Genomic DNA, 23,113 nt, shown 5'->3' on the forward strand with positions numbered 1-23,113 from the left:
TACGGCTGCGGACACCGGTAAGAGAGTGAATGGTTTATATCAGAGAAGGAGCGGTAGCGAAAGTCGGCGAAGGAAACAAAATAGTTTGATTCGACAATGTCAATTGAAAATGTCTGAAGGGCGCGCATCTGAATTTTGGCCGAAGTGGATAGACACCCGCGCACGGCGGTTTGCACGACTTCCCCCACACTTCTCGCTGGTTAACATTCTCGACCCAACATCCAGGATCAGAACTCTCTTGCTGAGATTGCAATTGCCGTCGCTGTAACGAATTGATCGTTTATCCAGGCTCTGCGTCAACATAGAGCAAACGCCATCCAATCATTCACACATTTGCGTTGCTAGACAAATATCCAACCTCCAAACACCAATCGCTGAACTCATCACAACAATCGTTATATTTCAGAGTTGAATTCTCTTCTTCTCTGGACTTCTGCTCCGTGCTCGATGCTCTTTGCTGGGACTTCGAGGATATTCCAACTGCTGCTGGCCGCCAAACCCAGGATCACCGTGCCAGCCCACATATGGGTGTTGACCGTAGGGTGCCGCCGGAGAGAGTGGAAACTGAGCTATTTGTACGGGGTGTTGCTGAGGGTGCGCATATGATCCAGAGGGTGCTCGGTAGATATGCTGGGTCTCTTGTTGTCGCCGATATAGGGTAAATGTGGCGTTGTTCACCACCAAACCCACCACAACCAGGGTGATGGTGAAGATCATGGTTTTTAAGCTGATGGGCTCGACAAAGCTGTTGAAGATTTCTGCGAATGTATGTGCACTCAGTCTCGCTCGCTTCACAGCGCTAGGATCCCGCTTCATACACAACTCCCAATTGCTGCACACTGCTTCTAAAGCTGGCAGCCTGGTATCAGCAGCACATCGATTTTCGATAAAGTTCTTGGAGCACGCCGCCATCTCCGCTAACACTTCGGCCATGGCATCTTCGCTCGCTCGGTCCACATCGGCCTGAATGGTGGCATAAAACGACCAAAACATATACAGGCAACCACCGAGGATCGCGGCGTTAAAAAAAACCTGGAGGTATTTGGCGATAATAGACGGTGCATCGGGGTATGTGTGGATGAATGTGAACAATCCGGTGATCCACCCTGCGTCTTTCGCCGGCGGTTTCTTTGGTTCTGGCTCAGTCGGACTTGGGGTACTCTCGTCATCGCTGTCATCCAAGGAACCCTTTCTGCCTGTCATCAATTGTCTGTCAAATTGCTGAGCGCGCCGTCGCTTCTTATGGATCCGTCTCGCAACGGCATCGCTCGTCGGCTTTCTGATCTCTCCTCTTCCGGGGCTTGGAGCAAATCTGCCGTAGAGACCAAATAACGAACTTCTCTTGTTCTCTGATTTTGAAGGGCCGCTTTTGAACTCGATGGGTATCGGTGTAGCGTCCGGCGTGTTCTCATTGTCTGTTGGTGCCAGCGGCGAGGAATTGTCGGGCGGGGATGAGAAGTCGATATCAAACGGTTTCCGAGGGGTTGTAAATGAGGGAGTGCGAAAAGGAGAGGATTCAGGCGGCGGTGCTGGGGTGTCTGAGAAGAAGAAGGGCTGGTTGTTGGGTTGGCGGAGCGCCGGCATTGTTGGTTTCTCGGGAGATTCAAACTCGCTGTGAGTACCTGATATAATTAGCATAGCAACAACGTAGAAGAACAGCAAGACGTACGCTTTTTGGCCTGCATCTCGAGAACGCGTTTATGGTAGGGAGAGGTGGGATCGACAGGACCGTGGCCCTGCCATTCAAAGTCCATGGGACTTTCTGTACCACGAAACGCCATGTTGTGGGGGAGAAAGCTTGGAGGTGTTAAATCAACACACAAACAACTCAATGTTCTGCCAGTACCACTGCAAAATGGAAGGCAGGGCTGACTTCAAAGTCTGGGATGTATTTGGTGGGCCAAACACATGGCAAGCATGGCCTACTGAAGGAGGGAAAACAAACAAAGACCGCGGCGGGATCATTTGTGGAGTTTGCGAGCATCGTTGGCAAGGGCAAGCAGGGCAAAGCATGGCAAGCAGGGGTCCTGGATCCATGCACGCTGCTCTGTGCACCTCGGATTTGTAAGTCCACCTTGGTCCACCCATTGGAAAGAAGCTTTGGCTTGTCTGTCCATCAACCTTGCTTCGTTTTGAGGAAATTTACGCCGTCCTGGCGGTCTTCGAATCTACAAGTACAGTCATGCCTCGCGAGAAATCCGAAGAAGCGCAGTGGTGGTACCACGCCGTCTACTCGGCCATCCAGCAAATCCCCCACGGCAAGGTCACCAGCTACGGCCACATTGCCTTGCTCCTCGACTTCCCGAAACGTGCAAGACAGGTTGGTGTGTGTCTCAAACACCTGCCTACCTTTGATCCTGCCAATCCGGACCAATTCTTCTTTCACGATCAGAATGTCCCTTGGCAGAGGGTGGTCAACTCCAAGGGCGGCATCAGTCCGCGTGGTGATGACGGAGCAGCTGCAAACAGACAGGCGGAGAGATTGCGTGCGGAAGGGGTCGAAGTCAACCCGGCCAGGGGCATTGAAGAGATGACGGTCGACTTTGGCAAATATGGTTGGTTTCCATCCAGACTCCCGGAAGAGGAGAGCGAGGATGACATGCAGGCCCAGCAGAATGAGTGAGAAGCGGACAAGGGTCCGCATCGTGCCAGATGACACGGCATCTCTGTCGATCAAACCGCAAGACTATTCTCTCCATAATACGCTTACCACTTGCTGTGAATGACTGCGAGCGAAGTGTCGAGCCCCAACGGATATCTACCGGCGCTCGTCCCTCCACAGTTCGATCTCTATCGAAAACCCTAGAACGTCGACCTGCCTTTAAAACGTTGGATATTTGCGCTATGAAGCCATTCTTGCTCACCCTGTCGAACGATGCACGTCTCTCGGGCATCTATTCCATTCCTGGCAAGACCACTACGACCCCGCGGTATCGACCCTTGATAGTTGCAATACATGGAGGCACCTACAGTTCACAATATTTTGACACCCTCCCGGAACACTCTGCGGGAACAGTATCCGGAGCAACTGGGGTTTCTTTCGTGGCCATTGACCGTCCGGGATACAGAGACAGTTCATCCCTGCCGTCTGTGCCGAATGGATCAACATATGCGCAAGAAGAAGGAAAGTACTTGCATCAATATATTCTGCCCAAGATATGGGAGGAATACGGCGTGTCATCCGGCGCAAGTACGATGGTGGTGATGGGTCATTCACTTGGCTGTTCTCCCTGCGTTATTGCTGCAGCCTTGCACGCCCAGGAGCCAGCAGTGCAATATCCATGGGCAGGTGTAATCCTTTCCGGCCGGGGCATGGTGTCGGCTTTCCCCACGTCACAAGGCGAAGAACAGCTGGCACGAGGGAGAGAGCTGGGTTATGTGGAATTTCCTCCGGGGGCAAAGGACTTTTTGATGTTTGGTGATGCCCGGCTGGGACTGGCAAGCGCAGAGATGCGTCGGGTTTCGGAGGAAATCACACTTCGGGCGCCCTTCGGAGAGTTTGAAGACAGAAGACTTCACTGGGACCACTACTGGAAGGGATACGCGGAGCAGGTGAAAATGCCAGTGGTAGCAGCCATCGGAGAGCGAGATTCGCTGTTCCACGCATCGCAGCAGGACATTGAGGAATTCGGCCGCGCATTCAGCAACTCGCCGAAGGTCGAGGCCGTGCTGGTTGCCAATGCTCCTCACTGCTTGGAGCTGAGTTATTGGGGACCTGCTTGGCTCTTGAGATGTTTTGGATTCGCGATTGAATGTGCGACGAGTGCAGCTTTACAGCCTGATAGGCGGAATCCGGAATGATAGGAAGGCTGTACGTAAAGGCTCAAGGCGGGCTCTGGAATTCTTGCAGGTAAACTTTAGTCATTGCATGGAATCACAGCAAAGTGCCGTCATGGTGTTGATGTTGGCTGGATGGATGACTGAAACCAAAGTTTGAAAGCAAGGTTGGTGGCGATGATGATGATGTTGATGATGGTGATGAGTATGATCTGTGCAAAGTCTGTATGATATGTGGGAACCGAGCAGATGAGCCAGACAGTGGGCTGTGAGGATCGTCACATGGCCACGACAGAAGCGGCTGGGAGTGAGGTCATATCGCCTCTTGTCCAGGCGTCCCAGGTATCACAGGTGGTAAAGAGACGCCCCCGATTGCTCTCGATGCCCCTCTGGACAACCTCGTATTCTCCATAGATTCCTCATTCCCGACCCCTCCAAGCGCCCCCGGAAAGCACCGAAGCTCAGGGTCTCACCAGTCTTGCTTATAAGCGTTGTTTTCCCTGCTTTTGTCCCCTGCCTCGGTTCGGTTCCTTGGATCTCCGTCTTGAACTCGTCCGAGCTGCAAGCTCCAAGCCACCAAATGACATGCTTTGTTTTAGCAGCCTGGCAAGTCAGCGAGCGAGCAGCTGCTCATACAGTATCTGCCCAGGGCTGCCCAGGCCACCAGGCCACCAGGCCACCAGGCTGCACCAATCCCACGCCTGTGCCTTGGCCGCGTGCATGATTCCCGCTCAGTCCAGCATTCAGTATCCCGCCCACGGCCTCAGCCATGACCCTACTTGCCACTAATGCGTCAACTCATTGCTCATGCATCCGTCACTAGCCCCTCCTGCTCCTCCTCCACATCTCAGATCAACAACCAGCAGGATAGATACGAGTACCTAGTACATGGCTTGCACCTTGATACATGTTCTGACTCCCATCATGTCGGTCCCTAACCGCCCCGCGTGCCCGTCCTCAGCCAGTGGTTGCTGCGTGTGACACACGCATCCCATCCTCCATCCTCCATCTCCATCCTTCCTCTGCTCTCTCATCATCCTCACTTCCGAATCACGGGCCTGATTCAAATACATAACACAGCTGCTCTCCTTATCTCTCAGACCCTTTGATTCTCTCTTCTCTTTCACCTCGACGACAACTTCTTGGTTGTCTCTCACTTCTTTGTTCTATTGCCTCGCCGTCAGCCACTCTTGCCACATCCACACTGCTTGTCCCCTGCTATCGCTCTCCTTTGTTCCTTCCTCTTCTCGAGTCTTCTCTGCACGCGTCATTCTTTGACTCATCTGGTACCGAATCAGGTCCTGTCCATTGCTACAGCCTGCACATTCCATCAGACCTATAGTTCTTCTCAATACACCACGCATCGACACCTCTCTTATCTCAGTCACACCAACTGTCTACCCACCTACCGAGCCCCCTTTCAAGCTATATAATGTCGGCCTTGCCCAGCAACGACCTCCGTAGCGCAGCCAAACCGTACCTCCGTGAAAAGAACCACAACAAGAAGTGGGCAAGAGGAGCGCAGGAACCTCCCGAACATCACTGCCACAAGCACCCGTACCCTGAGGACAACTGCCGCAAATGCATGGGCAAACCGAATCGGCGAGATCAAGATCGCAGGGTCGGCCGATCTGAGGCCAAACACAAGCATGACCTTCAGAACAAGCTAAGCGGCCACGCTGCTACTCTGGCTCGCAAGGCTTTCCGGAATGAAGTGGTCGATGCCATAGATGGTCCTTTGGCCCACGTTTCCGACACCTCTGAGGAAGAGGAAGTCCCGGACGCGTCTGAAGCCCCGGTCCCGGCAGAGGGGGACTTCATGTACAGCTTCGACTGCGCGACCGGCCCACGCACCGGCGGTGACATCCTTAGCCAGGCCATCATTCAGGCTGTCCGACGATTCGAGAACCACGAGACCGAGAAACTTGTCGACAGAGAATACAACATCGTTGACGACAAGGAAATGGCTGAGGTCTTGACCGAAGACGATGATGACGATTTTGAATTCGTCGACTATTCTCACTTGAAGTGAATGCATGACTCTCGGTGAGATTGTGACAGGCCCGGACTCGGCGTTGTCGGCTGCATTTCACACTCTTGTAATGATTGTAACAGAACAACCGAGTTACTACTGTTTGTATGTTTTCAATTCATCAAAGATACCCCAAGGACTCATTAGGGAAGCGAGGCTGTATCAATACATCATCACGGGTACTACACGGCGCTTCTTGAGGATATGAATGACCTTGGAGAGGAGGATTACCTCCTAGATCACTATTGGCGTTGTTTATCAGAGCACGGAAGGGAGAAGGGGTCAAGGAAGGACTAAGCAATACATATCTTTAAGCATGCAGCCCCCATCCTTATCGTAACAGCCATGGAGCCTCGATCAGTGCCCCTCCAGATACGTGTTCGAAGCATGTGACGCGTTCGGCGTCAACAACAATGACGTCTTTTCAAACCTGCAAATAGTGCAAACTTGACAAACGTCACAAACATGGGGGCGAAAACAATCTCCCACTACTTTTGCAAGCCATAGTTGAAGAAACGCATCCCACATCCCCCTCGACCCGTGTCTTGCAGAGCATAATCTAGAAGACTACCGCGCGGCGCATCACGGATCATAATGCCCGGCGCAAATCTTGCAGCATACCTAGCAAAGAACTACCTGACCGCCACCACCTCCCAGTCTGCTCCTCAGTCCGACACAGTCTCATCAGACTTCCTAGATTCGACTCGCCCAAAGAAAAAGCGGCGGAAGAACAAGGACGATTCCGCTGGAGGTGGACTGGTGATTGCCGATGACGATGAAGACGTTTCACTTCGAAGCACCGCCTTACGAGGAAGGCGAGGGGAAGAATATGAGGATGGGGATATCCCGACGTTCGATACCAGCATAAAATCCGCAGAATTCAGGAAAAAGAAAGGCGGAGGGGCCTGGAAAGTTATTGCAACTCCAGCCTCGAGACCTAGCCAGACTCTTGACAACAAAGATGAGGATAATGAAGCGGATCGCATCCTCGCTGAAGCAGCAGAAGAATCTCGTCTACGCCGCCAGGAGATCGAGGATGAAGACGCTCCCGCGATCGTCGAAGAAGATGGCGGACCCCGCATGCAATCTGGCGTTCGCGCGGGTCTCCAGACTGCTGCAGACACTGCGGCCCTGGCCGCGAAGGAAGAGCGTGAGAAGCAAAGAGATCTTGAATCCCTAAAATCCAGATCCAAGTCAAAGAAACACGAGGATCGGCCCGTTGAGGCAGAGGAAACCATCTACCGTGACGCCACTGGCCGGCGCATCGACATTAGCCTAAAACGAGCCGAAGCCCGAGCCGCCGCAGAGGAAAAGGTCCGCGCGGAAAGGAAGGCAAAGGAAGAAGCGATGGGCGACGTACAGCGACGCGAGCGGGAAGAACGCAAGAAAGAATTGGAAGAAGCGAAGTTCTTGAGTCTGGCCAGAGGCGTGGATGATGAAGCGATGAATGAGGAGCTACGTGCGAAAGTAAGGTGGGACGATCCTGTGGCTGGGTACCTAGCGCAGCAGAAAGCAGAGGAAGCGGCGACCGATGGTACACTATCCACAAGAAAATCTAAAAGAGATACAGGTGGAAGGGCGGCAGTGAGGAAGAAGGTATACACAGGTCCCCCGGCCGCCCCAAATCGGTACGGAATCCTTCCTGGATGGCGGTGGGATGGGGTCGACCGAAGCAATGCCTTTGAGAAAGAATGGTTCCAGGCACGCTCGAAGAGGGGGAGAGAAGAGGAATTGCGGTTTCAATGGCAAATGGACGAGTGATATGGCTTACTTTGGCTCCATCAAAATCAGAGCACTAAGGAGGGAGGGGGGAACGACAGAGAGAGAACAATAACAACACTCCTCCACATCCATGTTCATACAACTGTTCTCCGACCCTGCGAAGTCCGCTAGACCAAAGGCCTTGTCTGTCTATGCAACACAGGACACCAGCTCGGTAGCCCTGGCTCCGCGTCACATCGAAGTGGCACCGACCTTTAATTCCCTTTGAACTTGGAACTGCTCATTCCTTGTTCTTCTCGTTAGGAGCTAGGACGGGGTGGGTATATGTACCTAGGTATGCTACTTGTACGAGGGCGAGGGGCGCTCTATACATTATTAGTAGATACTGATTCTCCGTAATCACATCAGCCCAAGCGGTGTTTAATGTAGCTCCCTTGTGTACCTACGTAGGTACCTGGATAGTGTCGTGCGAAAAACTTGTCACCCGTCCAAGCTCACTTTCTGCTTCCTGGGCACTCCCTGAGCGCTCCGGAGTCTTCCTGAGCCTTTTTAGTCTTCCCTCTTCCTCTTTATTCATGACACTGACTTCCGTCAACTTTAGACAATAGGACCTGTTTAAGATACTGCGGAATCCTAGTCTAGTTCTCTTCTCTAATATGCTTACCCTACTTAGATGCGCTGCTCCTATAATACTGTAACAGAGCACTTTAGAGTTCGGCGTGCACGTGCAACAACGCACAGAGGCCTGTCCAGCGGGTCAGGAATTAGGTAGACGACACCAAAAAGCCATGGAATTCATGATATTCTGCTCAAACTGTAAAGAATGGCCCTCTGCCAGCACTGTAAACTGTTCCGCACTCCCCCTGCCAGCCCATTTTGGTTTGACATACAACTCTCCCCCCCCCTGCTACCACCTTGCCAAACCTGCACCGCACAGCACAGCACAGCACAGCCACTTTGCCTTGTTACAATATAAGTATAATGAGATACACTTCTTACGGCACGAGGTAAAGTATATATATAACGTATACGACGAGCGTATTACTCATATTGTTAAGGCTGCTACCGTATCACCTAACTAAGTTAGGCCCCTCAGTAATAGATCCTTGATAGTATGAACTGGATGTAGAGAACGCAAGGTACGAGTAGTCGTTGTTACTAAAAACGGTATGGTTCAATAGCTAACATGAATTGGCTACGAAGGGAGTGTAAACTATCTAGGGATAATGAGGGCGTATATATAACACTGATGTTCTGTGCGCTCTGCGCCCGCAGGGCCAGCGGGGCCAGCAGGGCATATCACGTGACTCAGCCTTGTTCTCCCATGGATCCTTCGATGTGTCCAATGAGTGTGGTGAGTCGGGCCCGTACGACCCGTGACCGGTCCCCTTCAAGACTGTGTCCAACACATATCTTCTCGGGGACGAGAAGCTTAAAAGGGAGGGCAGTGTTATGGATTCGACTAAACATCGGAACAACGGACGGCCGATACCTCAGGGAATGATTAGGCCACCAGCCAAGGAGGGATGCGACTCAAGGAATGCATCCTTATTACTAGCACACTCCCCGTATGAGAGGCGCACTCTCTCTTCTTTCATGTTTAGAGCCGTGTACAGTATTAACCATACTATAGGGATATCTTATATATACACTTATCGCTAGAATCTACCTACTTACCAAGGAATCCCTAACAGTCAATCACATCTCCTCCTCGGTCAACCTTCCCTGGATGGTTGTACTTCACGGTTGCTAAGTAGGTCGCAGGTCAGTTGGTAACACTATGGTGGAACTTCATGTATGCTTACTCCTTGATTCGAGGGGTCCACATAGCATCCACCAGACCAAGCCGCATTACGGAACATCATGCTGAAGATTGCTCTGCTATGTACCGTTGCCACTGCTGTCGTGCTTTATCTTCTCATATCCTCGATTTCTACAAGGCGTCGCCATGCTGTAGCCGCAAAGCAGCTCGGCTGTAGGCCAGCACCCACAGAATACAACCCGGACCCACTGGGGCTTGTGAACTTGTTTAAGACCCTACGGGCAAACAGAAAGAGTCAAATACTCGAGTACATCCGAGGCGTGTTCGACGATGTGTCGCTACGCATGAACAAGACAGTCTATTCTTATGACACGAACATCCTGGGCGACAGGGTTTTTTTTACGTGCGACCCACGGAATATCCAGGCCCTTCTGGCTACTCAGTTCAAAGATTTCGAGCTTGGAAAAATCCGCACAGGCGCATTTGCTCCATTGTGAGTTGGCTTGAGACCGTAACACTGAAAAGAGGCTGACCCGCTGACCGCTGGGAACAGACTTGGCCACGGCATCTTTTCGGCGGATGGGAAGCAATGGGAGCACTCTCGTGCTCTTCTACGACCCCAGTTCTCTCGTGATCAGGTCAAGGACTTGGATCTGGAAGAGAAACATGTACAAAACTTACTCAGAGCACTTCCTGTGAAAGCAGACTCTTGGACGAGCACCACCGACATTCAACCTCTGATATCCCGATTCACCATGGATTCGGCTAGCGAATTCCTCTTTGGAGAGAGCACAAACATTCAACTCTCTGCACTCTCCGAGGAGGCCGCGGCAAAAAATGCTGAAGACCGCGCCTTTGTGGAATCTTTCGAGGCCTGTCAAGACCGCATGGCCAAGGCCCTCTTGCTGAACGAATTCTACTTTGTGATCCTGACGAAGAAGCATAGAGATGACTGTCGATTGTGCCATCGATACATCGACCGATTTGTGCACAAAGCTCTGGGCCGCGACAGTAAGCAAGATCCCGTCGAGAGCAGCAAAAAAGAAAAGTACGTCTTTCTTGAGAGCCTTGTCAACGAGACTAGAGATCCTATCGAGATTCGTAATCAACTTCTATCGATTCTATTGGCCGGTCGCGATACCACCGCCTCGTTGCTGAGCTTCTTGTTCCTCATGCTGGTCCAACATCCCGAGGTATTTAACAAGCTACGATCACTCATTATTGAAGACTTTGGAACCTTCAAATCGCCTCTAAATCTCACTTTTGCGAACTTGAAGGCTTGTTCATATTTACAATGGTGTATAAATGAGACCTTGAGGCTTTACCCTAGTGTGCCTCTCAATGGACGGCGGTGCACAAGGGACACCAGCCTGCCTTTCGGTGGTGGCGAAGACGGCCTTTCGCCCGTTTTCATACCGGCTGGAACAGAGATTGCCTATTTAGTGTATGTAATGCAAAGGCAGCCTGACTTCTGGGGCCCAGATGCGGATATATTTAGACCGGAGCGGTGGCAGAATCACAAGTATGGCTTCGAGTATCTACCGTTTAACGGTGGGCCAAGGTAGGTGATTCGACTAGATACCGAGTCCGTACTAACATCGACCAGAATCTGTCTCGGACAACAGTTTGCTTTGACAAAGGCCGCATACGTAACTGTTCGCCTCCTACAGCGCTTCGACAAGCTCGATGGATCAAGCGTACCCCCAGGGCCGATCAAATGGGCCGTAACCTTGACTGGCAAGCCCAAAGATGGAGTCAGGCTGCGGCTGCATGTTGCAGCTGAAGACTAGTACGCCTTCGCTGGCGTCAGTTGGATGGTAAAGCATTGCACCAAAGCAGAAGTTGACAAGTGAGTGTTGCGTGTTCAAGACGGCTTCAAGAGAACAATTACAACCGAGGCGCAATCGCCAAGCTGTCGGCCGTCATAGACAACGGCGAAGAGCAACAGAGACTCAGGACCAAGATCTCGTCACGATGTTAGAGCTCGAAAATGTTGAGCTGAGAAATGCCATAAACTGTTTGAGAGCCGATATCTGGGCATTGAAAACAGAATGTTTGAAGCATGTCACGTATCCATACGCAGGAATCAGCCTGGACCGCAATTTTGCTTAATTTAGATTCCTCTTGATTCCTTTGCCCTCAGGACGACATACGATTCAACCGCGCACCCTGTTGCACCGGCAGGCCAAAGGTTACTGTACAAGGAAATTTAGGCAGCAAGGTAAGGGCTGGGAGTCTGCCAGGTTCTCTCACGCCCATCTGAAATAGATGCATAGCCGAGAGGCAGGCATAGCCGATCGCAAGGGGCCAGATTAGGCCCCGCTGGCGTGTTTGCTCAGGGAGTGCTCGGGGAGCGCTCAGGGAGCACTCAGTTAAAGCTCAGGTTATAGCTGCCTTCGCTCACCCTCTAGGATCAAACAGTAAATGGCAACAACTAGGTCTTGCGTTCTCGAGTAATAGAGGTAGGTATATAATTCCTTAAAGCCCCAGACCCTAACCGCAATCAGACTGACCATCAATACCAAGGTATCTACCTATGTATCGTCCGTTGTATTAAGACGCAGTAGTCAGCCTCGTTCCCATCCCACGGTGCACTCCGTCGGCTGCATATAGTGTAGTATTTACTTTGGCGCCAGGATGTGCGCCTCATCCTGTAAAAATGGATTGCAGCCTACTTCTTGATAAATACTTCTATCTCTATATTTTGACCTTTCCAGGTGGTCATAGTGCACAAAGCTTTGCGTTGCCAGGTCTGATATCATGTGGGAGCTAGAAGGCTCCTTCACCCTTCTATATCTTCGCCTTGGAAGACTCCAATTCGCTCAGGATCTTTTCGTTGTGCTCGCCCACTGCTGGGATTCTCTCCATCCTCGCGTCCAGATCGGAGCTCATCCCAGGAGGCAAGAACGCCTTGATTGGTCCGACTTCACTGTCGACCTCCCTGAATCGTCTTCGCGCCGCGAGCTGTTCATGTTTCCACACCCCCTGCATGTCATTGACTTTTGCATTCGCAATACCAGCCTTGTCAAGGCGCCGGACGACCTCTTCGGCTCCATCTCCCCACGACGCGAAGATACCGCTGATGATGGATTCGAGTTCGGCCCGGTTGTCGCTTCGCGACGCCGTGTCCTTGAACTTTGGGTTTGTGGTCAGATCCTCGCGCTCGAGGACTTCGGTGGCCAGGACCTTCCACTCCCGCTCATTTTGCACGCCGAGCATGACCTGTGCACCCAAACTCCCGTCAGGCGCAACGCCGGTCGAAAATGGGCCGTAAGGATAAATGCTCGCATGCGCTGCCCCGGCCCGTTTCGGCGCCGTTTGGTCTTCAAATGCGTAGTACAGAGGAAACCCCATCCACTCGACCAGGGCTTCTAACATGGAGACATCAATCACACACCCTCTCCCGGTCTTCTGTCTTTGAATGATCGCTCCCAAAATGCTGCTGTATGCATAGATGCCCGCCGCGATGTCCGCTATTGAGCACCCTACCTTGGCCATCTCGTCTTTCGTGCCAGTGATGCTCAACAACCCGGCCTCCGCCTGTACGAGTAGATCATACGCCTTCTTATGCTCATATGGACCGTTGGCTCCGTAGCCACTGATCGATGCATATATCAATCTATCGCCCCTCCCTTCTCCGGGGTACGCTGCATTCATCATGGCTTTCATATCTTCGTACCCCAAGCCCATCTTTTCGGCGTCACCTGGCCTCAAGTTTTGAACAAACACGTCGGCCTTCTCGCATACTAGCTTTCGGAGCACCCCCATGTCGCGAGGTTGTTTGATATCCAACGCGAGAGATTCTTTGTTGCGGTTCGTCCACACGAAGTGGCTGCAGAGTTTCCCTCGCACGCGCTTGTCGTGGTGCCGTACAAAGTCCCCCGTCCCGGGACGCTCGATCTTGATCACCCGGGCGCCGAGGTCGGAGAGATGGCGGGTTGCGAGAGGCATGGAGATGACCTGTTCGAGAGCGACGATTGTTATGTCGGAGAGCGGCCGGCTGGAGGGTGCGTTGAATTGAAACGCTTCTGAATCCGGGGCATTGAGCGAGCTCATATAGCGGTGAGATGCAACACCTCTGCGTGATATCGAACTCGGCCGACCATTCCAGTGAGAGAGCGGTATCCGACCTTTTCTCGTTGGCTCTGTCTTGGCCGGACTCGGTCTGGTACAACAGCCACTCGGGATCAATTGGGCCCTCGAAACGATGCTTGACCGGCAGATCAGCCTCAAAAAGTCATACTGAAGTCCCCCCATCTTGGTTGACCGCCGCTGTGCTCTGAGATATCTGATGATCCTGCTGTCTTAATGAAGACGTCGCTCACTCCGTCCGTAAGTCTTAGTTCTGAGCGTCGGAATGGACCGGTCTTCTTTGAAACCAGGTGACCAGCGCTCATCATCACGGAGCAAAGGAGACAGTAGGGGAACATGTCTGCATCTGGTGGATCTGCTCCTTACTCCGGACTCGGTCGGTGTTGATAGTCTTTTCCCCGCACGAGGCTGCAATAGGGGCGGTCTTTCTCCGGCCGGTGCGGAGAAGAGAGCTTTGGATGCCGAAGATGCCGATAGCTCCTTTTCTCGGTATAACCTTTTTCCGATATCCGCAGAATTGTTTCCAAGGTTTCCTTCTCCTACAAGTCTCGAGTACTTCGTGTTACTCTTTCCTTTCCCTCTCCTCGTGTTCAAGTGGTTATTGTCACTCACTCCACGAAGATGATCTGCCGCTCAACTTCGTATCTGCTAGGCCCCTTGAACTTTATCATTTGCCTGCAATCGCTTAAAATGTCGCTTTTCAACCCAAACTTTGTTTTACGAAGTCTCGAAGTCGATTTGTCCATGCAAGCCTCGTATCAATGGTCTAGAACCCAAACAGTCCGAGGAGCTGAACAGAGGTCATGGGACACTACTCGACGACTTCAGCCCTATGAAGAGGTTGAGCTTGTCTCTCTCTCCGCGATCTCGTGGTCATAGAAGGCTACTACAACTCCAAGGTAGGCAACTGGCGAATTTGGTCTCAGATTCTGGCTGCAGCTCTCCCTGATGCTTTGTGACATTTGCGAGGCGATCCCATTTGGAAATCTGCCGTCAGAAGAGCAAAATGCTCTACCGCATCAACCCAGTCTTGACGCCCTAGAGGCTTCTAAAGAGTCATGTTCAATATGCAGTCTCATCTGGTGGGCCGCCGGTTGCTCCTTGGTGAACGTCGGCGGAATGGTGGCTTTTAGATCTGGCGTGGAATACCCCTCAGGCCGCAAGATTATGACCCAAGAGACAGAAAGCAACTACAACCCCATCGGGTTGTTGCGCGCCATGGAGAACGGAGCGGTATTTCTCGATACCCCCAGCCCAAAACCTGACCTGCGCGAACCTGTTTTCATGGATCCACGCTCTTGCTTTCCGGCCACCGAGGAGATCAGTGGGAAAATTCGACCATGGATATTTGGCAGCTGGTACAAATCGCCCTTCAAGGACATACCTCTTCAATTGATCGGTTTGGGCGTAAGGCTCGGCACGGGACCCAGTGCAGAAGCTGCAGAAGGCAATACCGATGAGGAGGTTCGCCTGAGAGGCACATTTCTGAGGGTACGCACAGACGACGGTATCATGCTTCTCCTTTCAAATGGCCAATACTATGCTAACCTTCTATCCGAGATTCTGGCCTGGCAGAAATGGTTCCGGGCCGCCTTCGCACAAACCATCAAGGCTCTTCCATAGCAGTCCAAAGGATAAAGAGCTGGTTGAAAGACTGTCATGAAGGCCATGATTGCGATCGAAGTCATTCATGTGCGATCAACACCATGTCTCCATCACTACCGACTCGGGTCCTCGACGTCAACGGCGAAGGGGGTATTGTGCGTCTCGTCGAAACCAATGGGCGGCAGGGACACTACGTAGCCCTGAGTCATTGCTGGGGCCTTTCACACCGAATCACCACGACGAAGGAGACATACGCAAAACACTGCGAGGGTATCCCGCTTAATGAACTACCGGCAACTTTTCAACAGGCTGTGACCATTACTCGCGAGCTTAAGATCCCATTCCTGTGGATTGATTCCCTTTGCATCATACAGGATGACGATGTAAGTCTTCCCAGCGGTCCGTTAGAATGCTGTTAGGGCCCTCCATCCTCGCCATGCCTTGCGGGCAGCGGTTCCTTACCTATCATTTCCTACATTGCCATTTTCTATCCATCTTTAAACACAGCTTTTCCTCACTAATGACATACCAGCTTGACTGGGAAATGGAGGCTTCAAGGATGGGCATTGTCTACTTGGCTTCATATCTGACACTCTCCGCCATGAGCTCGGCAGATGACTCTTCCGGCTGTTACCGCGAAGCATCGAAACCAATTGAAGTGTCATATTTAAGACCGTTCATCTCAAACGACACCTTATCCACTGGGCGACGCTGTATACCGCTCGCCGCACCTCTGGTCATATCCTACGAAGGCGATGGGGTTACTTGCAGGACATTCAATAACATGTTCGGTATGCGGGGTGACCGACGGTCTCGAGCGTACATCACGGCGGAATGGATGCCGTCGTCCTTGAAACAGAAACCAAAGGTATACGTTGTTGGGCAATTTGGCGCCGCAGTCCAGCCATTTGAGCACGAACCGCTGAATAAGCGTGGTTGGACTCTTCAAGAGCGACTGCTGTCTCCGCGTACATTGCATTTCGGGACGGAGGAGCTCTACTGGGAATGCCAGCAATATTTGCTCGCCGAGGACGGGGCACTTTTGCAAAGAGAGTTTCCAACGATATCAAAGGTCATTGAGTCAAGAAGACTCGCCTCATCTTCCGCTGCCAATGGCTCTGACTCGGTAACCGATTCTGAGGTCAAGAGCACACGCCCGTGGCCCAACGTCTGGTTAAGGCTCATCGAAGAGTACACCTCTCGGAACCTGACACGAGACCAAGACAAGCTGCCCGCCCTCTCCGGTGTTGCGAGCTCCATAGCCGGCCAAACAGGAGACGACTACCTCGCGGGCCTCTGGCGAAACGATCTCCTGCAAAACCTGTCCTGGTCCATAGAAACGTTTGAGCCGAGTCATCTTTGCGATGACCTGACGCATGACGCAGCAATGCCTCTCGCGACAAAGTCAGAAGTGAGGTATCCGGCAATGTACCGCGCACCCTCGTGGTCCTGGGCGAGTCTAGACGGGAAAGTCAAGTTCTTTCCACTGGACCGTAAGAACTTGAGGGCTCGTTGTGTTTGTGCACATGTCGATATTGCGGGCAGAGACCGGTATGGCAGGGTCAAGAAGGGGTGGATTACGCTCGAGGTCAAGTCTCTCCACTACTCTTTTCTCTGTTTTTTGTTCCTTTGCCTCACCTTCCGCCCATCTACCCACTCATCCTAGGCCATCTGACGACGATACCTAACAGAGATCCATACATACCTATAGGCTCCGCTGTACCTCCTCAAACCGGCCAAATCGGACGCAAAATATCGCGTGCGCCACCCGTTCACGACCGAAGTCGACTTCCTTGTCCACGGCGAACCCGCGAATGCAGCTCTGCACGGCCGCGGCATGGCAACCTTCGACGGCCAACCGCATTTCCCCAGCTTCGCCCTCCTGCTCGACGGTGAGAACGGCCTAGTTCTCAAGGCCAGGGAGCCATGGGAGTTCGTCAGGATCGGGGCCGTATGGCTTTTGCCCTCTCCGAGAGGTGGAAATGGTGACGAGGGTAACAATACTGCAGAGCAGCATGACCATGGTACCAGCGGAGGAACTGCGAGTGGTGCAAGCTACTCGGTGGCGGAGACTACGGCGCTGTCGTTGGCGAAGGGGATGGCGCAGAAGATAACCATCTACTGAGTTGGCTGCATGCACTCTGCCCTGCTCTGCTCTTCGACCGTACAATATGTGTATCTTCCTAGCTTTAATATGATCGAAGTCTGTTTGTCTGATGTTATCCCACCGGCTCACGGCAGGCATTGGTCTGCTTCATATTGTGCATTCCATTTTCTTTCCACTCACTAGGCTGCTACCTGGGGCTCAGACTCTAGTAGATCATCCATCCACTTTGGTTTCGCCAGATCCGTTCCGAGCCGGAGATGAAGATGGCATGGCATGACAGACACGCAGAGTAGAGCGGGATAGGGTTATCTCTTATTCTGCCATGGTCCTGTTTGTGTGCGGGAGATGTTCATCGAGTTGCTTACCTGTTCATTGTGCGGATGCATGCATGATTTGTGACCCGTCCACCAGAAGAGCCCGCAAGACCACAGTCCTTCTCAGCAGTTTGGTGTGTGACATAACGAAGCCCAGTCGGTCGACTCGAGGTGAAGGTATCTACCTGCCTCACATCCCATTCCGGCATATGGAAGGCCCGATATACAAGGTACTCAGGGCAGGAGCACGCCTTCAAATGTGGCATTTGATTCTTCAAATTGATCAAGGCTCCTGGTTAGGATGATTGCCTTGAATCCTGTTTTTCAAAATGTGTCCAACAAGCGAAATCATGGCTTCGACTCGGACAATTCACTGGTTTTGCAAGAGCCACTTGGGCACCACGCACCATAAGGCGGCACACAATGCAGTGATTGAGCCAGCTCAAGAAAAACAAGAAAGATCAGCCGCCCGGACGAAAGAGGACAATGTCAAGATTGTTTTGATGGTTTTCATCTAACGGCCACGAACACCCAGCTGATCAACCCACCATCGAATCTTGCGAAGCGCGCCAATAAAGAGTCGCAGCAGCGCCATGGCCAGAAAGAGCCCCGAAAAGAAGATCTGGCGAACAAGAAAAGCGACGCTTGCTTGCTGACGTCTTTGCCACGGGCGGGCGATCTTTTGGCGTCGGTGATCAGTGATGCCCCCCCTCCCCCCAATCATCCCAAAATAAGAGGCCAGTCACAGTCCAGAAGGTGGATTGCGACGTTGGAGTCAATCTCAGCAAAGCCTGAAGCACTTCGGACAAGCATGTGGTGGCGCCTTGTCTTTTGCGCAGGTTTGAGGCCGATTTGTTTCAGGGGCAGCCGAGAAATCCGAGCGCAAGAAAGGCCCGAGGGTGACGAGATTACAGGACCGAACACGAGCTTGGGCGAAGATTCAAGCCAAACAGTCCGGCGGCAAGCCGTTCGTCTCACAAGCAAGGCGTGGTTGGCCTTGAACAGGCCGCGATGCTCAAGTCTTCGCGGCAGAAGCAGAATCATTCTATTCTACCGGTGGACTCTCCCTTAGGGGCAACATTTTCCATCTTGTGCGGAAAATAGAAAGCCATTTCCTTCCTCCTCAGAGCCTCCAACTTCTCGGAAGATTTCTGGACCCTGCCCTGACATGCGACAGGACGCCACGCGAGAGACTAGGGACAATCTGAAGCACGCCAGGCTGATGGGCCCAAATGGGCCCAAATGACGCCCGTCTGTGAGTGGCTCCCTCGAACTTCCGCTCTCCATCTTTCCCTCGTACCCTTGGTGCCCTCTCCGCTGCGTTTCCATCCCTCATCAGTCCTGCAACGGAGGTTGTTCGAAGATTGGTCTCAAGCCTGGGAGACGCTCCCCCTGCTGGTACCGCCTTTCAACAATGCCACTGCCCCCGCCAGCTGCGCATGGCTGAAAGAAACAATGCTGATTCGGCTATCGAAAATGGCCGTGTTGACGGCCACCAAAGATCGCGGGACTTACATACCACCTCATCCATGCAAGTCATGCTGCATCCCAGTCTATTCTGTTGTCCCCTACTGCAACCTTCGTGTCCGGGGGACGGGCTTTTTTCGCCAATGCTCTAGTCCTTTCTCTTCTCGCTGGGGTGAATAGTGGTATGATGGTTGGTTGTTGATATTTTTTGTTGCAGTTCGTGCGTCGGATTTTGTTTCTGGCTCTTCTAACATCCCACTACCGCCCCCAGCGTTGACATAACTTCGATATCCTTGGTGAACCCAGAGTTGCAGGCGAGAAAGACACCCGGCCGTGTCACAATGCTCACCTTGTAACTGTTTCATGGTGCCTTCGATCCCCAAACTTTGCTGAGCCGAGTTGCAAGGTCACCCGCTTATCAGCACTCTTTTTCCTGTCACTCATTTGTCCCTGTTTTAATCGGTTTCCTTTTCCCTGCTGGCTGGTCCGGAACTTTGAACATGCCGACGAGGTGGTTGTCCATTCGCAAACGGAATCCTCTTCTTCACAACGAGCGGACTGCTGAACCGACTGCGAAGCAGCAGGAATTTGATTTTGCCTTTGGGGAATCGCCTTCAGCTGGCCAGAGTGCTTCAGGCAGGATCGTCGGGCCCAGGCTGGTTCAGATTCGTCCAACGACCTCCGGTAGCCCAACAGGGAAGAGGAAACTGCGTGTTGAGGTTCCAGCAATCCGACCACGGACTTCGGAGAATCACAAGCCCTCGCCTCTCCAGAACGTGAACGGCGTATCGAGATCGGAGGACAGCTTGATAGGTTTGGCGTTTGGCAGTCCAAGCCATCCTCCCGCTTTTTTCTGCGCTCCTCCGGAGGAACCCAGCACGATCGAGCACAACACGATTCTCCGACAGCACCCGGAGATCCCAGACCACACAGCTCAGATGCACTCTAAGAGATGGAGGAAGTTAGGGACTCTGTTCAAATCCCGACAAGCTGCTGTTAGACGAGATGAGGTCCCGTCAGGACCGACTATCGGCCTCCCAACCGGCTTCGTGGTTCTGGACAAAGATCCGGCGACTGAGACGCCCATAGTTGAAGAGGATAAACTGCGATCGACGCAGCCGGACTATCCCAGGCGTCAAGCATCACTAGCACCCATCGAAAAGGATCAGAAGTCTTCGGCTCTGAAGACCGCGGACTTGGTTATTCAAAAGCCTGAAGACGACACGATATCGAGACCTTCGACTGCAACCACGACCAATGCTGAGTCCACGGGAGAACCGTACACACGTCCGCCTTTACCAAAACTCGAACTAGACATCCCGTTTAATCTTCCCGCTGCTAAACGGTCTTCCTCACTTCTCGCCAGACGGAGCAAGGCTCTGGACAGTCTTAAATCCTTCGATGACAGTCGGCCTACGACGAAAGGGACTACCACCAACGGCGAACATGACGACCATCCAAATCCTGACTCGGAGCCTCTCACGCCCCTAATGCCACCGAGACGATTAACGACGCCGACCATGACGAGATCACCAGCAGCAAGCAAATATTCGTTGTTCCCAACCACTTCACCTGCGCCAGTGAAGATCCATGGCCGAGTACCGAGCTCGGATCATGACCAACTGCCAACGGGCCAACTACGAAGGTCAGCTACGTCCCCGGCCCGCCTGTCTCCTATGCAAGACCACTTCTCCGTACAGAGGCCAGAACCTCTCAATCCGAACAGGATCGCTTTGAACGAGCAGGCGATTCACAGCCCGGAGGATAATACGGCGTCGACGGATCGCAGCGCGCCTTGGAGCTCTGCTCACTCCTTCCAGTCATCAGTATCTTCTGCAACCACTGTTGACGAAATCTTCTTTGATATCAAGTCATTTCGGGATTCCAAAGGCGTCGAGGATGGCCAGTTCGTCATGACCAGACCCGACTCGGCCCAGGTAGAACTGGCTCGAACGCGGTCCAAACGAGTCCCTGCCCCCAGCCACCTGCGGCATATGGAAGCCTCAGCAGCGGCAGCAGATGAGGCCCCTGAGCGAACCACGCCGATCCCACCGGAGCCGCCGGCAGCATCTAGCGGCGCCCCGTCTGCATGGACAACGAAGCACACCTCGATCAACACGGCCTACTTCGACGAAGCAATCGCTGCAGTGGAGAGACTCACCACACCAACCGGCAATGCCGATTCTGCCATCGAGAAGGTTCCTAGCATTCCAACTGTTATGATAGCGAGTCATGACGAGAAACCACATCAGCCGACTCCTATCGTGACCGTTCAACATTCACGCCCGTCCGATCACCATGCGCGATTAGCCACTAGCAAGACGCACGAAGAAGTCGGCCGCCTGATTCCTTCTCCAGTGGTCGAAGTGAAAGAAGACGACTCTCCCCGACCGAATGCGTCGCCCGTGAAAGCTCCTGCGACCTCCTCGCCGGTGCAGCAACCACCACAGGCGGCGGCCGCCAAAGGCGTGACTCCTCGCGTGGCCGCAATCAAGCGCGTTGATCGTCCCATCGACGACTCGCCCACAATTCCTCAAGGCCCTCCTAGTCCGAAGAGAACCGCGAAGCAGATACCATCACCAGTGGAGGACGACAAGCCGCCTCCGGTCCCGAAAAAGGACGCAAAGTTCATCCCGCTGTCAAAATACGCTGCGAAGAGCACCGTGACGGCCATCGAGCAACGGTCAGGCGTGACGCCTACCAGACCGATGCGCGCCAACACGGAAGACCTGGTCCTACGCTCGGGGGCGTCGCCGCGAGTATCAAAAGAACGATCCGCGACGCTGCCGTCGTCGCTCCAGCCTCGCGCTCACTCTCACGATGTAGTCCACAAGGCTTCTCTGCGCGGCCTGGAAAAGCCCATTCCGCCTCGACAACCCAACCCGGTGGCTTCAAATCCGGTAACTGCCGAAGTCGCGGTGGCGCGCACCGTCTCGCTCTCCCGCAAGCAGTCCGCTCGCATACTCGTCCCTGGACCGAAGCTCGCTGCCCGCCGCGCCGAAGCTCAAGCTCAAGCTCAAGCGCAGGCACAGACACAGGCGCAAACAAAACCCCAGGCTCAAACCTCATCATCACAATCCCATCTCCAGCTTGCCGCTCAACCACAGCGACACGCGCGCAACCCGTCAAGCACGTCGCAGAAATCAAACAAATCACAACGCTCGTTCCTAGGCGGCAGCAGGGGCGGCCACAGGCACAAACGCACCGCATCGTCCACGCGCCGCGCCTCCAAGGACCTCATCGGCGGAGGAGGAGGCAACAAGGCCACCACAACTACGACCACCAATACCCTTAAAGTCACCAAGACGCAGCCGTCTGGAGGTACATTTGGCAAGTTCCTCTGGAGCAGAGAGTCGGAGAAGCAGCTCATCAAGGAGGCGCGCAAGTGGGAGATCCTCGAGAAGAAGAGCTACAGTCCCGTCGTCGTACAGGCCGAGAGGGGCCATCGGCCTGGCGTTAGTGTCGGCTTGGTCGTGGAGAGCGTGTGACTTGTTTTTTCCCCTTTCTTCTCTCTCTATGTATGCCTCCTCCACGAACGGGATCACAAAAGATTTGTTGGGTTTCGATTCTTGTGGATATATATTTCTTCCTTTGTCTTATTTCTTTTCCTTTTTTTTGGAGTGCTCAACTCATGACCATCTCAAGCAGGCGGGGTTGTTATTTATCTACATACCATACCATGACGGATTGCATATATCCATATATGTGTGTGGAGGGTGACTGTGCATTTGTATATTCCATACATGCATACATGCATGCATACTCAAGCAAGGCGACGGACGGCGCTGGGAAGATCGCGCGGCTTAGGGCGGTGCAATCAATGGGTGGATCTATGGGCTCGAGCCCGGCCCAGGGCAGGGGGGGGAGAAGTGGGTTTTATGAACTGTTCTCACTTTGATCTCTTAGGCTGTGTCCTTTTCTTTTTCTGGAGGGGGTGTCAGTCAGGCAGCGCTGGGTCGCGGGCGGGCAGTATAGCGCGTGGCAGGGCAGCGCAGGATCCTGATGGCTTCGCTCTGCTTCGGTTTCCCTTCCCAGAGGACGTATGGGAGAGAAACAGAGGAAGATAAATAGAGGGGAGAGAAAGCACCCGTGTAAAGCTTGAAGTACCCTAGACATAAAATTACATGGTTGTGCACATCGTTACAGAGCTGGCATTCTGCCTCTTCGAGCTGATGCGTCACTTGCAACATCAGCATCAGCATCATCCATTGTGATCCGTTGTGCCGCAAATCGTT

At 53.0% G+C, this 23,113-nt stretch overlaps 10 protein-coding genes across 10 annotated transcripts; 8 read left to right on the forward strand and 2 right to left on the reverse strand.

Annotated features, from left to right (window-relative positions):
* Positions 1–402: 402 nt before the first annotated feature.
* A1O5_08572 (uncharacterized protein) lies at positions 403–1,781 on the reverse strand (the record flags this gene model as incomplete). Its single annotated transcript, XM_007749154.1, has 2 exons — positions 403–1,622; positions 1,670–1,781. The coding sequence occupies 2 exons, from the start codon at positions 1,779–1,781 to the stop codon at positions 403–405; spliced, it is 1,332 nt and encodes a 443-aa protein (XP_007747344.1).
* A 401-nt stretch (positions 1,782–2,182) lies between these two features.
* Positions 2,183–2,623, forward strand: A1O5_08573 (methylated-DNA-protein-cysteine methyltransferase like protein; the record flags this gene model as incomplete). The annotated part of the gene is made up of 1 exon (XM_007749155.1): positions 2,183–2,623. The coding sequence occupies one exon, from the start codon at positions 2,183–2,185 to the stop codon at positions 2,621–2,623; it is 441 nt and encodes a 146-aa protein (XP_007747345.1).
* A 221-nt stretch (positions 2,624–2,844) lies between these two features.
* On the forward strand, positions 2,845–3,801 carry A1O5_08574 (uncharacterized protein; the record flags this gene model as incomplete). The annotated part of the gene is made up of 1 exon (XM_007749156.1): positions 2,845–3,801. One exon carries the CDS (start codon positions 2,845–2,847, stop codon positions 3,799–3,801), a length of 957 nt encoding a protein of 318 aa, XP_007747346.1.
* A 1,408-nt stretch (positions 3,802–5,209) lies between these two features.
* A1O5_08575 (uncharacterized protein) lies at positions 5,210–5,809 on the forward strand (the record flags this gene model as incomplete). The annotated part of the gene is made up of 1 exon (XM_007749157.1): positions 5,210–5,809. One exon carries the CDS (start codon positions 5,210–5,212, stop codon positions 5,807–5,809), a length of 600 nt encoding a protein of 199 aa, XP_007747347.1.
* A 594-nt stretch (positions 5,810–6,403) lies between these two features.
* Positions 6,404–7,570, forward strand: A1O5_08576 (uncharacterized protein; the record flags this gene model as incomplete). Its single annotated transcript, XM_007749158.1, has 1 exon — positions 6,404–7,570. One exon carries the CDS (start codon positions 6,404–6,406, stop codon positions 7,568–7,570), a length of 1,167 nt encoding a protein of 388 aa, XP_007747348.1.
* Positions 7,571–9,394: 1,824 nt separating this feature from the next.
* A1O5_08577 (uncharacterized protein) lies at positions 9,395–11,083 on the forward strand (the record flags this gene model as incomplete). The annotated part of the gene is made up of 3 exons (XM_007749159.1): positions 9,395–9,786; positions 9,847–10,854; positions 10,900–11,083. The coding sequence occupies 3 exons, from the start codon at positions 9,395–9,397 to the stop codon at positions 11,081–11,083; spliced, it is 1,584 nt and encodes a 527-aa protein (XP_007747349.1).
* Positions 11,084–12,083: 1,000 nt separating this feature from the next.
* A1O5_08578 (uncharacterized protein) lies at positions 12,084–13,349 on the reverse strand (the record flags this gene model as incomplete). Its single annotated transcript, XM_007749160.1, has 1 exon — positions 12,084–13,349. The coding sequence occupies one exon, from the start codon at positions 13,347–13,349 to the stop codon at positions 12,084–12,086; it is 1,266 nt and encodes a 421-aa protein (XP_007747350.1).
* A 984-nt stretch (positions 13,350–14,333) lies between these two features.
* On the forward strand, positions 14,334–15,008 carry A1O5_08579 (uncharacterized protein; the record flags this gene model as incomplete). The annotated part of the gene is made up of 1 exon (XM_007749161.1): positions 14,334–15,008. The coding sequence occupies one exon, from the start codon at positions 14,334–14,336 to the stop codon at positions 15,006–15,008; it is 675 nt and encodes a 224-aa protein (XP_007747351.1).
* Positions 15,009–15,091: 83 nt separating this feature from the next.
* Positions 15,092–17,115, forward strand: A1O5_08580 (uncharacterized protein; the record flags this gene model as incomplete). The annotated part of the gene is made up of 3 exons (XM_007749162.1): positions 15,092–15,373; positions 15,523–16,578; positions 16,702–17,115. The coding sequence occupies 3 exons, from the start codon at positions 15,092–15,094 to the stop codon at positions 17,113–17,115; spliced, it is 1,752 nt and encodes a 583-aa protein (XP_007747352.1).
* A 2,263-nt stretch (positions 17,116–19,378) lies between these two features.
* Positions 19,379–22,366, forward strand: A1O5_08581 (uncharacterized protein; the record flags this gene model as incomplete). Its single annotated transcript, XM_007749163.1, has 1 exon — positions 19,379–22,366. The coding sequence occupies one exon, from the start codon at positions 19,379–19,381 to the stop codon at positions 22,364–22,366; it is 2,988 nt and encodes a 995-aa protein (XP_007747353.1).
* Between the last annotated feature and the right edge of the window lie 747 nt (positions 22,367–23,113).

This window comes from Cladophialophora psammophila (genome assembly GCF_000585535.1).
Source record: "Cladophialophora psammophila CBS 110553 chromosome Unknown aczJe-supercont1.14, whole genome shotgun sequence".
NCBI classification, from domain to species: Eukaryota; Fungi; Ascomycota; class Eurotiomycetes; order Chaetothyriales; family Herpotrichiellaceae; genus Cladophialophora; species Cladophialophora psammophila.